The sequence below is a fragment of the Protopterus annectens genome, chromosome 4.part1, assembly GCF_019279795.1.
Source record: "Protopterus annectens isolate FY-2018-M chromosome 4.part1, PAN1.0, whole genome shotgun sequence".
NCBI classification, from domain to species: Eukaryota; Metazoa; Chordata; order Ceratodontiformes; family Protopteridae; genus Protopterus; species Protopterus annectens.
In genome coordinates this window covers 153264937-153281254 of record NC_056734.1, presented here as the reverse complement: position 1 = coordinate 153281254, position 16318 = coordinate 153264937, and the positions used below count along the sequence as shown (strand labels likewise).

The following is a 16318-nucleotide window of genomic DNA, read 5'->3' as shown; positions in this document are numbered from 1 at the left end:
ACCCAGGTAGTCCTCATATCCTGCTCTGTCTGTCCTGATATGTGCATTCAAGTCACCCATTACAGCAATATAGGCCTAAATGTGAAAATGTACATACAGAACATTCATTCAAAAGGAAGACAATATATTTTCTCCTATAGGGAAACAAACAAAATGGCAAATGAAATATCTCTCATTTTAAATTAATTTCCAGTAGTTTCATCCAAGAGGTACGAGATAACAAAAACATAACAGATAACAAAAAATGGGAAACAAAATGTAATCAGCACACATTTCCAAGAGCTATAATATTCATTAATTAGATGCAGACAGAAGAAAGCATGCTAGGGTAAAGTCAAGTTCATAACAGGGTATAGCTCCTACTTTATAAAACAAAAAGTGTTTGTTTATGTTGGACGAAAGAAAGAGCTCTTTAATGCCTCTGCGAAACCTTAATCAGCAGGAAAGTACAGGAATAATATGAGGGTTTAAATCACAGAGGCAAGGGGAGCTAAAGGAGTAAAGAGATAAACCAAAAGAAAAGAAATATTAAGTCTTAAGGTCAGAGTTTGAATCTTATCCTATTAGCTTCCCACATATGTATTGATCAGAAATGACCAAGTCACTTATTTGCTTGTCATTCCTTAATCTGTGCAGACAAAGCATAATGTAATATGCCTTTTCTGATACAAATTGTTTCCTTCTTTTGTATGAAATGGGTGTGAACATTATTAGTGTAAACATTACTGACTGCAAAACTGCACTCTTTTTCAATAAGGTATATGCATAGGAAATTCCCTTTTTTCCCCTCAAGATGCAATGACATCAGAGTTGTTTATATTAGGTAAGAGGATACATATGCATGAAATGTGTGTGTCAGCATTGCTCTGCATGTAAAATACAGAAATTAATTTCTCTTTGAAGTATTAATGATAATATATATTTTTTTTGGAATTTAATCAGAATTCAAACTTTTGTCATTTATGTAGACAACTTGAAACAGTTTCTTTTGACTGGCATACAAAGATGTGACAAATTGTGAAGATCATACAGAAGGCTAAGGGAGGAGGAGTGCAAAGCAAAAAGAAAGTTATCGACCTGAAGAGCTGCTTAACCCAAACTTCAGAGTGACATATCTCCTGGATGCAGGAAATGGTGTGCCAAGGAAACTGCACGCCCAAGTTCATTGACTAAAAATCATGGCTACAGATAGCTACACAACTAAAAAGTGACCAGAGCCGATGTTACAAGAGGATATGGTCAACAGCAATAAAGTACTAGTTATGAATCTTTTAAAGCAAAAAAGTATGTTTTCTCTCTTTAACTTCTCCGGATGTTTTTGATTTCTAATACCATGATGTAGTCAGGGTATGACTAGAGGTCATAAAATTAGTATTGTTTCAGTCTTTGACATTAGCCAAAAGTACTCTTCTCAGCACCCGCAATATACCAAGTACTGCTTCCATCCATAACTCATACAGGGTTACATGTGTTAGTAGCATACTTAAGTACTCTTGTAAATTCATTTTAGTTTGTTCTGTTGCTCTTAGTAATATTGGAAATGTCTGGGTTTCTTTCTTTCAGATTACTCTTAATTTCTGCTTGCAAATCCTGGCAGTTTACAACCTTGTGTCTCTCTCAGTATGCAAGATACTGTAATTGCCAGGTATAATCATTTTAACAATTAATGCTCCTTTTGTCTATATCTAGTTTTTTGCATCTATTTTTTCAGTTGTTGGTAATGGGAGATCCTATGTGATCCAAACTTCACCACTGTCAACATTGCTTTGTAGTTCATGTTTCTATTGTTTCTCAGATACTTTCGTATTGTAGTGTTTGCACAATTCCCAGTGCAACAATTTTTGCCACATTATTGTGCCTTCAGTATATAGACCCTTAGCCATGAGTGTATTCTGACCAGCAATGAGATACATAACTGTTTCCAGGCATGTTTCACAGAACCTGTATGTGTCTGTTTCTTTCACTTATTCAATACACTTCAAAAGGTTTGAACAAAGATCAAACAAAATGCTACTTTTCACAAGTGGCAAGGTTAAAGGAAGGAAACAATTGCAGGGAAAATTAATGGTTATCCTATTGATGAAATTGCAAGGTACATAACTATGAAATTATAACCAGCAAAGATTCATTCAGGAGAAAATGATGTGCCAGATAATCAAAATAATTTCTTGGCCAGAGGTAGAAATTTGAATATGACTAATACTCTTCCTAACAAAAACACTCAACACTGCATACTAGCAACAATTTAAAAGGTGAAGCTACATATAATTTGACTGTCATAAATGGAAAAAAAATAGCATACGTTTCTGATGAAGACCTTAGTATTTGTTCTACCCATTTCAATGAAACCGCAGATGATGTACATAAATTTATAACCAGAGCCTTTAGAGTTTGTATGCCACCTTGTATTGCAACTTTCAGAATGTATTCCTTAACATAAATATTAAAATGGATTGTTTCTTACAAGTAACAAAATGTTAAACAAAAAAACATTAAAGTGTACCGGGCATGTTCTGAAACAAGTCTATGAAACAAACCTTTGGAGATGGATAGACTATCCTTACAACGCACAATAGGCTACAGTACTTCCATGATAAATTCATCAGTAGAGGTTGTTTACTTTCTAGAAAAGCAAGTTATGAATTAATTCTTGTAGGTGGAACAATTTACACTGAAAATGAACTCATGTGATGATGTAGTAGTGAAACTGCAATGTAAGTAAGAAGTTGCTCTTCAAAGAGGTAAAGTGCTTTCATACCATTAATGCTTTGCATCTGTATGTAAATCATGGCCCCCAGTGGCTACACTGACATCATTTTGTGGGTGTGACTGTACAAATAAACTGAGTAAACAATGAAGCTAAAAAAAAAAAACAAAACAAAACAAAAAAAAAACTAAACAAAAACACACTACAATCTTCACTTTTTGGAATTTGTGACTTTCACATGAGGAGTATAACAAAAAATGAAATTAATTGTAAAACAAGGATGCATCAGAAAGTGACCAACCCACTTCAATAACAATGCAGTCCTTGGCTTGTAAACCTGACATAAGTACACTTTATTCAGCATGTACAGCTAAGGTACACAAATGTATTACATCAGTTCTACTTATGCATGAACACACCACAAGAGTACATTAATGTGTAGTAACTCTGTTTTTTGTTATATTTTGTGAGGGGCTACTATTGTGCCTCTTAAACCTCAGGGGTGTCAAAAAACTTGAGCCATCTCTAAATGAATGAGAATATTCTGAGGTCAACATGCTGAAATGACTTTCAGTGACAGTGAAGTCTTTTAATTCTTCCACAGTTGTTTGACCCCAGAATAGCTTTCTATAAGGCTGGACAACTCAGGTAGACTTACTCTTAGTAAGGAAAGACCACTAGGGTAGAATCAAAGATTACAAAGTCATCCCCAGCGAACAAGTTGGGCCACAGCATAAACCACTGGTTGCCACAATCAGCTGCAAGTAGTGGTCAGAGAAGGCTCTAAGGTTAACAGAGAATAGGCTGATGACCTGGAAATTGACTGGAGAGAAAATAACCCAGTTCAAGGAATTACTCAGAGCTCTAGCACCCCAGAAGAGGAGGAAATAGGTGGATCTGAAGAAGAAGAATGGCAGGCCCTCAAAACAGCATGTGTGAGGGCTACACAACAGATATGTGGCAGAACCAGGCATGGAAATAAGGTACATAAGGAAAGCTAGTGGTGGAATGCAGAAGTCCAGGGAGTCATCAGAAGAAAGAAGGAGTGCAGGAAGAAGTTGGAGATAGAAAAGGCTGACCGGGCTAGAAGGGGCTACTGGCTGGCTAACAATGAAGCTAAGAAATGAAGGAAGTAACAGGGCATCAGAGGCACTGTACCAACTTCAGGAAAGCAACTCAATAGGTGGTGCTAAGAAACTATATCAGGCTGCAAGGCAAAGACAGAAAGATAAAGAAGATAGTCAGACACCCGTCATAAGGGATGCCAGCAACAACTTACTCATGAGTCCACAGGACATCAAAGGCAGATGGAAGGAGTATTTCCAGCAGCTTCTGAATAAAGAAAACCCCACAGAAGCTGTACTGCCCCAGAAACAGCCTATAATGAGAGAAGAAGAGGAGACCGCCCTAGAAGAAGTAAGAACAGCACTAAGGAAAATGAAGTCAGGGAAAGCAGCAGGCTCAGATGAGGTCACAGCAGATGTGATAAAGACACTGGGTGAGACAGGGGAAAAATGGCTCCTGAGGGTACTCATAGCTAGGGGGAGAGAAAGGCATATCACAGATGATTGGAGAATAAGCATACTCATACCAGTGTACAAGAACAAAGGGGACATCCACAACTGTGGGTAGTACGGATGCATCAATCTCCAATCACATTGCATGAAAGCTCTGGAGAGGGAGACTGATAAATGGATGTGCAGAGTAGCAAAATATAACATGGAAGATGAGCAGTTCAGATTCAGATCAGGATGCAGCACAACTGACCCGATGTTTGCAGTGAGTCAGACAGCTGAGAAGCTGTAGATGAGGAAAGACTCCCAACTGGGTATTCCTAGACTTGGAGAAAGCATATGACAAGGTTACAAGAAAGTTGATCTGGGCAGTATTGTGGTGGTTGCAAGTCCCAGAAACATTGGTAAAATTAGTGCAGGCTATGTACAAGAACCCAATAACTCAAGTGTGAACAGTGTTTGGCCTCACAGATGGGTTCCCAGTGGGACTGGGTGTACAACAGGGTTCAACTCTGACCCCACTGCTGTTCATACTAGTGATGGACTACATTAGCAAACAGGCTGGAGGGGATGGATCAAAAAGCTGCTGTATGCAGATGATGTGGCAGTACAGGCAGACTCTGAGCAAGAACATCAGCAAAGGATGGGGGAATGGAATTAAAAACCGAAAGCACATGGGATAAACCTAAGCACAGATAAGACTGTGATAATGGCAGCAAATTGGGGAAATCAGAAGAAGCTGAGAACTGAGACAGAAGGGAAGATAGTGGAATAGGTAAACAGCTTCAAGTATCTATAGGGGTGATTGAGGAGAAGGGAAGTCTGAATGAAGAGGTCAAAGCTAGAATCAGAGAGGCTGCAGCCAACTGGCAGAGAGGGTCAGGTGTAGAGTATGACAGAAGAATGTCAAAGAAACTGAAAAGTAAGGTGTTCAAGACAGTGGTATGACCAGTACTACTGTACAGTACAGAAACCTGGGCAGTAAAGGCAGAGCAGATGAAGCTAGAAGTGATGGAAATGAAGTGCCTGAGAAGGGTGGTAGGATGCACACTGTGGGACAGAAGAAGAAATTAGGACACAAGAGCAGAATCCAAATTATCTCCAATTGCAGAAAAGATTAAAGAGAACAGATTACGGTGATTTGGACACATAAGCAGAAAAGCAGAAGACAATCTGGTGAAGAATATTTGGAACAGACAGGAAGAAGGTAAGAGGAAATGAGAAGGTTGAGCAAAGAGGTGGATGGATTGTGTGAAAGAAGAGCTGCAACAGTCAGGTACAAGTGTCAAAGAAGGCAGAAGTGTGGCATTGAATCAAGAAAGATGGTGACAGTTAACACAATACCCTAACCCCATGGAGAAAATAGGAAAAAGGGGGCTGATGATGATGATGATGATATATTATGTTTAGCTGAGTGAAGTAATACCCTAGACTGCTATGCTTGCCACTCTTGTGGGGCACTTTTTCCCGCTTTATTTTTTTTAGCAAGATTTCTTTGCTCTAAAAAATAAATAAATAAGTACCATGCCTCAAAGTAAGAAAAAAATGTGCCCAGGAATGTCAAGCAATCCAGGGGGACAGTGCTCAGTTCCACTTACTTCCTAAATCCATTTTTAAACATTGCAAGGTCAGGAGAGTACAGAGCTCCTAACACTCAAAAGTAGGCATGAAGGTGTGCCTGAAGGAAGCATTTTTTTCTTTATATATACAGGTAACCATTGCTTAATGTCCAGGATGGATTCTATCCCACTGAATGCTAAACAGCTAGGATGTTAAGCGAACACTGCATACTTTACATTGTGCTTCGCTTAATCTCCTTCTGAACAACGTCCAACCACATTCACGTCCGCTTAGTACAGTATGGATGTAAATGCAGTTGGACGTTGTGGGGAAGGATGTTAAGTGACACACACCTGTACTTGAAATAAAATCAGGGACATTCAACAAAATTAGGGAATATTTCCTCTTCAAGTAATGGTATGGTAAGGTGCTTATATGGCAGCAAATAACTGGAAAACAGAGCAGAAAAATGACCCAGAGACTCCCCATACTCTGGAATAGACTGCCCATACATGTCAAGCAGAGCACCTCATTGGCCCTCTTCAAAAGGAACTTTGATGATTGGATGGGAGATAGGAAATTCACCCCGGGGATCATGTCAGTTGCCCTGCTAGACAGGGACCCAGAGAAGTAAGTATTGTTGGCAAAAATTTCCAGGGAATTGTTATGGCTAGGCTTGCATAGGCCTTAGGGCCGATAGCCTAGTACCAACCTATGAACCTATGAACCAGTGTGGGATTGAGAAGAGAAACAAGCAGTCTGAGAATGTTTACATGTTGAATAGATCTAATGACTGTGACATACAGTCCTCACAGCTACCGAAGTTGGACTAGTTCTTATCAGATTAATAATTAGCTTGGAATAAGGTCTTGAACAAAGACAAACAAACTTACCTTTAGCATTCCTAGACTTCAATGGACATGTGCGATCACAGGCCTCATTATCAAATGTTGAATATTGTGGTTCGCTTTACCACAGTATGATGGACTGTGTCAGCTGGAGGTGCTCTTTTGGTTGTTTTCTCCCTTTTCTCCACTGTAGTGTGATCATGCAGTTAGTATGGGGGTGTGGGGGGACAATTCCAACATGGGGGGGTGCAGGTGGCTTGACACCCTTCAAAACAGATTTTTTGTGTGTGTGTTTTCAGTTACACATTTTGAGACTGAATTTTCAGAAAGTATAACATATTCTTTTGCTGTAACCAAACATAAAAAGATTTTTGTCTGCTTGCTTCTTCATGGCGATTATGTCAAAATTTATGCAATGCTTGTTGCTTGTCCAGAATTTTGCAGAATATCCATATCTGTGCCCATATTTTCGATCCATCCTTCATAAAACTTGTGGTTTTCTGACAAATCATTGAAGAAGAAAGTCATTAAATAATGACATTTTAGTTTCAGTTTTCATATTTTCCAGAAAAAAAAACATATTAATGCAAAAAACTGTTAACTCTATCAACTTTCTAAGTTTATACGAGAGATATTTATCTGTCCCTGATTTTGAAAACTTCCACTTTTTACAATATAAAAAGCTGCTTACCACAGTAAAGACCAGTGACTGCACGACCAGCAATAACCATTATATGTGAAGGTCCAAGCTTTGCTAAACCCATCAGCAGAGCTCCAATTAATGCAAGGGCATTCACAACAGACATTGCCTTAATTCTGAAATAAAAAAAAAATAAGTCACAGTCCTGAAACTGTTATTGTAAACTTTATCTGACAGCACTGCAGTATCCTGTCATAACATTGTACTCAGCATAAGAAACCATATATGCTAGAAGTGTTGACCAACATTGCAGGAAATCATCATGAAATCTGACATTTTTATATTTATTTTATACAGTGAAAATGATTTATTTCTGGTATTAAAAAGTACAGTTGTGTGAGAATATTCATCAAAACAGAAGATGTTTGAGTAAAATGATGACTGCTGCTCATTATTGATTGGAATTAACCAGCAGTGGAACATGTATCTGAAAATGTTGGCATTAAAACACAATCCCCCTTATTGTAATCACAAAACACACTTCCTCTTTTCAAAACCTCCAACACTGTACAAGGCATGCTTTCGATCATATTCCACAGCAATCAACTTTCTACAATTTATTTGACAGAATAAAATACACACAAGTATGCACACACACACACACACACACACACACACACACACACACACACACACACACACACACACACACACACACACACACATTCAGTACTGAAGGTTGAACCACCATTTAGTGATATGGTAATTCAGTAAAAAAAAAAAAAAAAAAAAAAAAAGGTTGAACTGTTTCACAACATCTCACCGTACAGAAGAAAACACTTTAAACATGTAAACATGCAGACACAAACTCACAAACAAACAGCATTCGATCATTCACATTTGACCAAACACTGCAGCTAAAATAATGTTTGACTGAATGGTAATTTGATTAATATTGCATAAACTCTACATGAGGTGTTTAGTTGAGCAGAACTCTCTAGAAGATGTAGCATATGACCTGTGGCTAGGTAATTACCATTTAAAGCTATATATATATATATATATATATATATATATATATACACATCAGGTATTGCTTGAGGGAAAGGGGAGGGTCCCTTTTGGTTTAGGGAGAACAGCCTGCGCCAGCCTCTGCCTCCTCTCTGTTAGATATTATGAATATAAGGCTGAAATTAATTCTGTTGTAAATATGCTGAAAGAAAAAGCTTGCTTAAATGCAGAAACAGAGTTTAGTAATATGTGATCAGCAACCATACTAAATGACTGTGGCTTAAAAAAATAAGGAACTTGCTTATGAGTGTACTACACACACATCAAGAAAGCTGACTTCTTACAGACGTGACAAGAATGTAATCTGCTTTCACTGGACAACAGGACATGCTTTTCTAAGAAAGTTTAAAAATGTGCTTTTCTAATCCACAAGGCGTTTCCTTGAAGACAGTTTATTTATCAGCATTTGCACAAGAACAGATGTGTTAGCATTTGCGTCATCAAGCCAGTATCTTTCCAAAACCAAGAGGGTGTGTGTTTAACTAAAATATGTATAAAAAGTCTGTATTAAATCTAGTTATGTTAGAGGTATGGTAGGGACACAAGTCCTGAGGTAAATGGTATATCTCTCACATCATCTGTACTATATGAGAAGTAAAGTTGGAACAGTACTTTTAAGCTGCAACGTTTGTCCAGTTTGGTTTATTATAAAATGTTATTGGTTACTGCTCTCTAAAGTTGATGCTGCAAAGTATATTCTCTCATCAGTGTATATTCTGCAAGTTTCTGTATGCGACAGACTGTGAATGCAAATATAGCTAGACTTTGAATTTTAGCAGAATCCAGCCAGCAAGACTGAGTGTCTTAAGAAGACTTCAAATCCCACAGCAAGAGCAAGCAGTAAGAAGCAGTAAGCAGAGCCAAATATTTTTTCAATAGCGACCCAGCTGAGTGTCTAGCGCCATATAATATTTTTTCAATGGCAAGCTAGCCTGCATCTGAACCTACACTCTGCATTCAACCACAGGGGGAGTGATGGTAAGCCCTGCAGAGGGTTACTTCAGTTAAATTGCAGTAACTGACATTTGTACGTATGTGTCAATTCTGAACAGAAGTATTCCAGTTTATGCAGCTTGCAGTAGTAAAGTTTTTTAGACGTCTACATCCGGAGTGAGACAGAAGTTCCAGTTGCAGTGCCATAATTTCACTAAAGAAAAGGGGGATATCCACTAGCCCAACAGTCCACTGCATGTTGTGCTTTCCCAGCTTCTCAAGTGACTCTGAAAAATTTCTAGCCATCAGCAACAATAGCCTGATCACCTGTTTTCTTGCTAACTGGTAAGACTTTTTTCTGTGTCACATATTTAGTGTGGATGATGTTAAACAGTTTGTATATTCTTACATAGTTTGTATATTCTTAGACAGTTTGTATATTATTAGACAGTATGGATAGTAAATTGCAATGTTGGTATACACAGCATATTAGTAAATGTAAAACCTTAGTAGGGCAGGTTGATAGTAAGGCATTATGCAAATGTATTACAATATTTAACTGGTATCTCAAAGAAAACCATGTGAAATATGACAAATGTTTATTGTGTGCTTCAACAAAAACTGCATTTTGTGTATTATGTCATAAAAAAGTATTGCATAATATTGCTAAAACAATAGACTGTGAAGACAGATCTGTTCATGATAAAGAATTAACTAAGGCTAAAGTGTTTCCATTATATTCAGATGTTGAACAGTTATGTCCTGTCACCACATGCGAGTCAAATCAGTTACTGACAAGACCTCTAGTGCATTTTGTTACAAAAAAATGTAGTAAACTTCTAAAAAAGAGACACAGTGAGTTCAGGAAGTTTAGACGTTATACAAACATTTTTTCAAAAGTGCATAGGAGTTTCAGATTCAGCAGAACAGGTTCCTGAGACATATCAGGCAGACCATGAGGAGACACTTAAACAACAGTTACAAGATGAAGAAAATAGATTAGCTGAACTGACAGAGACTGACTTCCTTCATACATTGGGAAAGAGTAGGAAACTACAGCTGATCTGTGCAAAAGAAATATATTTTATAATATGTTTGTGTTTTGAAAATGGTTAAGCTTACATGGTAGGATGATAGGATCTGACAAATCATTCTCAAATGTTTAAAACTTCCATTCAATTAAAGCAATATATTTATCAGTACTACAGTAAAGTAGAGCATATGACTGACATTCTCATAGCATAGTCAAAAGGTAAACAAAACAGTTCTTGTATATAAAAATTAAATAAAAATAGTTAATAAGAGTAATGATTTAAAGCCACAAGACTGACATTCATGTATTTTCTTTTTATACAACACACAAGAATAACAGGCAGACAACAGTAAATATAAATAATGTAAATATATAAATGTGTTTGTTAAGCTAATATCTATTTATTTTTTTACATTTTTTTATATAATTGTATAGTAACACCACACCAAACAGTTAAAGTTCTGAATTTTAAAAAGAAATAAAATCACAGATGGTATTAGTCAAACAGTCTTTGTAAAATAATGTCAGAACAGTTAAATAAATAAAAAAAATACTGAAATCAAAAGTTAAAAAATATGTAAACAAATTGTAAAATAATGTTTAGTTTGCATAGTTATGCAAATCACAAATATAATACTAAGTGTTTTATAACAGCATTTTACTAATGGATGATTAAAGGAAAAATGCTAAAAAGGGTTAACTGAAATGTGAGCTCAGACCTTCCTAAACTGGATGAATAGTTACAGGAAATGTTGAAAAGATAAGATAAGAAACAAGACTGCCAGACAAGTGGCTTAAGTTTTTCTAAAAACTTATTGTTATTAAAACATAATTGTTAAAATGTTCACATGCAACACTATTTGGTAATTATAATAAAACATTACAATTGTGCATATATGTCACTGATAAAAAAAAAAAAAAAAAAAAAAAACCTTAGTTACATCAAGTATAGCCAACAGATGGGTTATAGTATACATACAGTTTAAATAAAGTAGACAGGAGGGTACAAATAACTACTACTAGTAGAAATAGACAGCAAAGGTAACAGAAAAAATGATCAGATCAGACAAAGGTCTATAGTTTGGTAACCTAATAAAGCAAATGTATAACCAAAGTGTTGGGCTGACATACATTATAAAACAAATAAACAATACTGCAGTACTACAGGGGGGAGGGGTACTTTATCAGTTTTACACACTGTGTGAGCAGTATGTGTTGCAAAAGGGTCTGAAATAAAGCTACAGAGCAGAAATAATATATTGTTCCTTCTTAACAATACTCTTTCAGGGGGAGGAAAAAAACAGGTATTAGTGCATTAGACATACTGGTAAACTGGATTAAACCTTACAGAATAAGATATTTTACAAGTTAATAGCTATCATAATGGTTATTATTGTATTGTTTAGTATTAAATTGTATTTACAACCTGTTAAACTGTAAAGCTATACAAAAGATGGTTTTAAAAAAACAAGAGATGGCTTAAAATTGATAACAGCTATACAAGAGAGAGTAAAGATATGTAAAAAAAATTGAACAAGATTGGTCACTATTTCAATATGTTTTGGCAATATTAATGCTATTAAATTTGTAAGATTAGACTAAATTTACTTTATAGTCTTTGTATGTACAAATACAGAAGAATTCAGTACAAATTAAATTAATGTCTAGCAATAAATATGTGTGAAAAACCATGTTTTAAAAAAATTGACTTCAGGATAGCTGCTAGATTGAAATGCATGAATAGCAAACAGTCTGTGTAAATACATACGGTACAGAATACATTGTAATAAGTTTAAAAGTAATTTGTCAAGTTGTATTATCACTGGTTTTACTCCAGTAAAATAATTGCTTTCAAATATTTATTATCTAAGCCCAGTTCAGTACTTTACCAAGATGTTAATAGGCAGTTCAAAGACATGACCACAATGTTATGGTTAAAATGACATTGAAACTGTATATTTTCAGTAGTGTATAAATGCTTGCAGTAGCACATGGTTATTGTCTCTTATAGTTAATTCAACAGTTGCAAGTTCTAAGTCATAAATTAAATTCTGTAATTGCAAAAGAATAAATTAATCAAGTTAAACTAAAGCAGACACAACTCATAACTAATAAAATATTTTCACAGAATGGTCTGCAAAAGAAAAAGTTGTTAAATACATTCAGTTTGGTAGTAATACTTTAAGATAATTGTATTAATTATGTAAAATTGCATTTTGATTTGTTGTATCAAAAGACTATATAATGTGATCAAAAATACATATCAGTATAAAATGTTTCGAGTATATTTAAAAAACAGAGGGAATTGTTAGATATTATGAATATAAGGCTGAAATTAATTCTGTTGTAAATATGCTGAAAGAAAAAGCTTGCTTAAATGCAGAAACAGAGTTTAGTAATATGTGATCAGCAACCATACTAAATGACTGTGGCTTAAAAAAATAAGGAACTTGCTTATGAGTGTATTACACACACATCAAGAAAGCTGACTTCTTACAGACGTGACAAGAATGTAATCTGCTTTCACTGGACAACAGGACATGCTTTTCTAAGAAAGTTTAAAAATGTGCTTTTCTAATCCACAAGGCGTTTCCTTGAAGACAGTTTACTTATCAGCATTTGCACAAGAACAGATGTGTTAGCATTTGCGTCATCAAGCCAGTATCTTTCCAAAACCAAGAGGTGTGTGTTTCACTAAAATATGTATAAAAAGTATGTATAAAAAGTCTATATTAAATCTAGTTATGTTAGAGGTATGGTAGGGACACAAGTCCTGAGGTAAATGGTATATCTCTCTAATCATCTGTACTATATGAGAAGTAAAGTTGGAACAGTACTTTTAAGCTGCAATGTTTGTCCAGTTTGGTTTATTATAAAACATTATTGGTTACTGCTCTCTAAAGTTGATGCTGCAAAGTATATTCTCTCATCAGTCTATATTCTGCAGGTTTCTGCATGCGACAGACTGTGAATGCAAATATAACTAGACTTTGAATTTTAGCAGAATCCAGCCAACAAGACTGAGTGTCTTAAGAAGACTTCAAATCCCACAGCAAGAGCAGCAAGCAGGCAGTAAGAAGAGAGCTCAGTTTATTTTTTCACTCTCCACTTTTTTTCTTTTTAAAGGTCTTTCCTTTCTTTGAATTTTTCTAACCAGAACTGTCAAAAGTAACTTACTCTTTTATAAGTAGATCCAGCTGTATTTTGGAATGTAGAGAGCATAAAATAAATGTTTGACTGTTCACATAGTCTTCCATTTTTCCTCCTGTCTTTAAAAATATTTTGTGAAGGGGCTCTAATTTCCAAACAATAAAACCTTGGCCAGAGACATATATAAGAGCTTCTTTATGACATCTTAATGTAATGGCTGAATTTCAAGAAAAACATATCTCCATATAACTGTGCCCATTGTGTTTCTTCTGGGATAGGTGACTGTGGCATTTTCAACACATCTGAAGGTATGCTTACCAACTTTAGCAGTTGTGATGGCCTGTGAAGGGCAAGGTATGTTTACCCTCATATCATCCTTCTGCCTCTGACTTTTAACCTGGTCCTAGAACATACAAGCCTGCCAGTTGACTACCAGGATGTCCACTGTGGAGGGCATGCAAAACTTCTTTCCCCAAAATGGTCTATAACTTTAGTAATTCCCTCTCTCTCCTACACTCTGTCGTATATGAAAGGGTTCATAACCAGAGCTAATTTGAACCATATTTTAGTAGTGAGTGATGTAACATTAGGGTCGACTACTAATTTTTATACAGGTACTTGAACTTTAACTCACATGTATTGAGATTTACCAAAAAGATATAAAGTCTACAGAGGAATACAAGTTTTTTTGTCTGAAAAAGATAGCAAAGCCTACAGATTTTAAGATCATAGCAAAGCTAATGAATTATAAAAGTTCTGTAGTATAAGTTTTGTAGTATAATTTGAAATAAAACAGTATGAGCTAGCGCAATTGTTCATGTTCGACTTATTGCCTTGAATGCTTACAATTACCTGAAGGGGATTTCTTTTACAGTAAACTCTCAGTTAACCAGCATACATGGGGATTGGTAGATGCCAGATAACTGTAGTTTCTGGTTGCTTGAAAGTTACTATTAAAAATAGGCCTGACTAATACTGTACCGTATACTGCACCATACCATACCATACCATAAACACTGTATTGATTTGATTTTAATGTTGAAATACAGTAATTAAAAGCCTGGCTGGGGAGAAAACAGAAAGTGCAGCACTTGAAAATTGAATTGTTCATACTGTACTGTATTTCTTCATTTTTTTTTTTGTTTTGCCGGTTGCTTGAGAGTGCTGGTTAATCGAGTTCCTGTTAACTGAGAGTTTACTGCACTTTTAAGGATTTTTGGCAAGACAGAGATTTGTGTCATTTTAATTTCATTTGCTTTAGAAATAGTGCAAACCTGAAATGATCCACATCCATTGAGTTCTAGCAACTGCTTGTCTATGCAAATATACACATCAATACGGACATTATACCCGTTAGTCTTACAAGATGGCACATATCTAAACCCTTTGTTCAACATCAAATAATCTGAAATGTATTGCTTAACTCTTTTAGCCATCTGTTTCCTCTGAAGCTGCATCCTCACAATTGTCTTCTCTTTCCCTGAGCACTTCTGTTTCTTAGTTAGTGTTTAAACAGTGTAGTACCAACTTAGTGGCAGATGGCAGGAAAGTTTTCCTTTTGGAAGATTTGGAACCTTTCTAGTTTAGGTTTTCATCAGTGTCAGTATCATTTTCTGAGATGTTAGTGCATTTGTCAGATTTAGCTTGTTTTAAGAATAGAGTAAGAATTGAACTTTGGCTCCTTTAGACCATATGAAAATCTGTATATTTGTCAAGTCTCATGAACCTTTTTGAAATTTGACTTTTTTTGATTTTATCATCCTGTTTTTTTTTTTCAATTAATTTATAATACAGACACAAAAGTGTAATAGTCTTCATGATCCTAAAATCTGAAAAATTCAGATTCAAATTCAACATTGAGTGGTTTTGCTTACTCAGCTTGCAAATCCTGATCTTTGGCTAAGTATTGTATGAGTTGCAAAGAAACCTGCAATAGATAATCCTGGCAACCCTTCATGAAGTCTTACCTGTTCTGGTCAAAACCAAGGAATATAATGAGGGATAAACCATATGAAACAAAGGTATACTATAATTGTCCATTTTAAAGGCCTGCTATCAATATAGTCTATGCACTCAAACACTTTTTTTTTTTTACTTTATTTCTTGAACCCTTTTTTTCTTTCTTTGTGTCACTTTAGCAGACATCCCAGTGCCCTATGTCCTTCCCTGAGTCTTCTGGCACTTCAGTCACCCTGAGTCCACTGCCCGCATTTAAGTTGTAACCAGAGCAGATCTTATAGACATACTAGGTGTTCTTGCTGTCCTACTTCAATCCAGGTTTTTTTTTTATGACCTACTCTGTTTCACCCTCCCTCCCTCTCTCTCTTGGCTTCTGTGATGGTGATCATGGCAGATGTACAATGGGGATGTGCAACATTTTCTCCCGCCTCCATGGGAGCTCAACCATATCAGCACCCTGCACTCCCTTAGACCATGCTTCTGCTATAATTTTCTCCAACCTCCACAAGAGAGTAGTGCTAGAGATCCCCACAAAACTGCCCACCTTCGCAAGGATGAAAACACTCATTCCTCACTGCCACTCCATCAGTTGCCCAAAATGCAAATCAAACCAGAATTGACAAAGTCATACTGAGGCTTTATCCCTCTATGCCACTAGAGCAGTTTGACACGTTTTTATTGTAAATAAACTGAAAATAAAGAAGTGCTCTCACTAACAGATACAACCAGTCTGAGCAGAGTCTAATTTCAAATCAAACTTTCAGAAATGATTCCATTTCCACTTTATTCATAAAACAAGTTACTTACTATACCTGAAGTAAGCTTAAGACCAGGAGACAGTAATCTTCCAGTGTGATAAGATACTGTCTGAGATAAATTTAGTTATGGATATTTTTCTTGGGA

At 35.9% G+C, this 16318-nt stretch overlaps 1 protein-coding gene across 1 annotated transcript in view; it reads right to left on the bottom strand.

The window, feature by feature from the left end:
• SLC2A2 (solute carrier family 2 member 2) overlaps positions 1 to 16318 on the bottom strand; it is a 438812-nt gene that overhangs the window by 168818 nt on the left and 253676 nt on the right. Inside the window, exon 4 of the mRNA XM_044070056.1 lies at positions 7321 to 7445. Coding sequence (XP_043925991.1) covers positions 7321 to 7445 — 125 coding nt within the window. The remainder of the gene's footprint in view (positions 1 to 7320; positions 7446 to 16318) is intronic.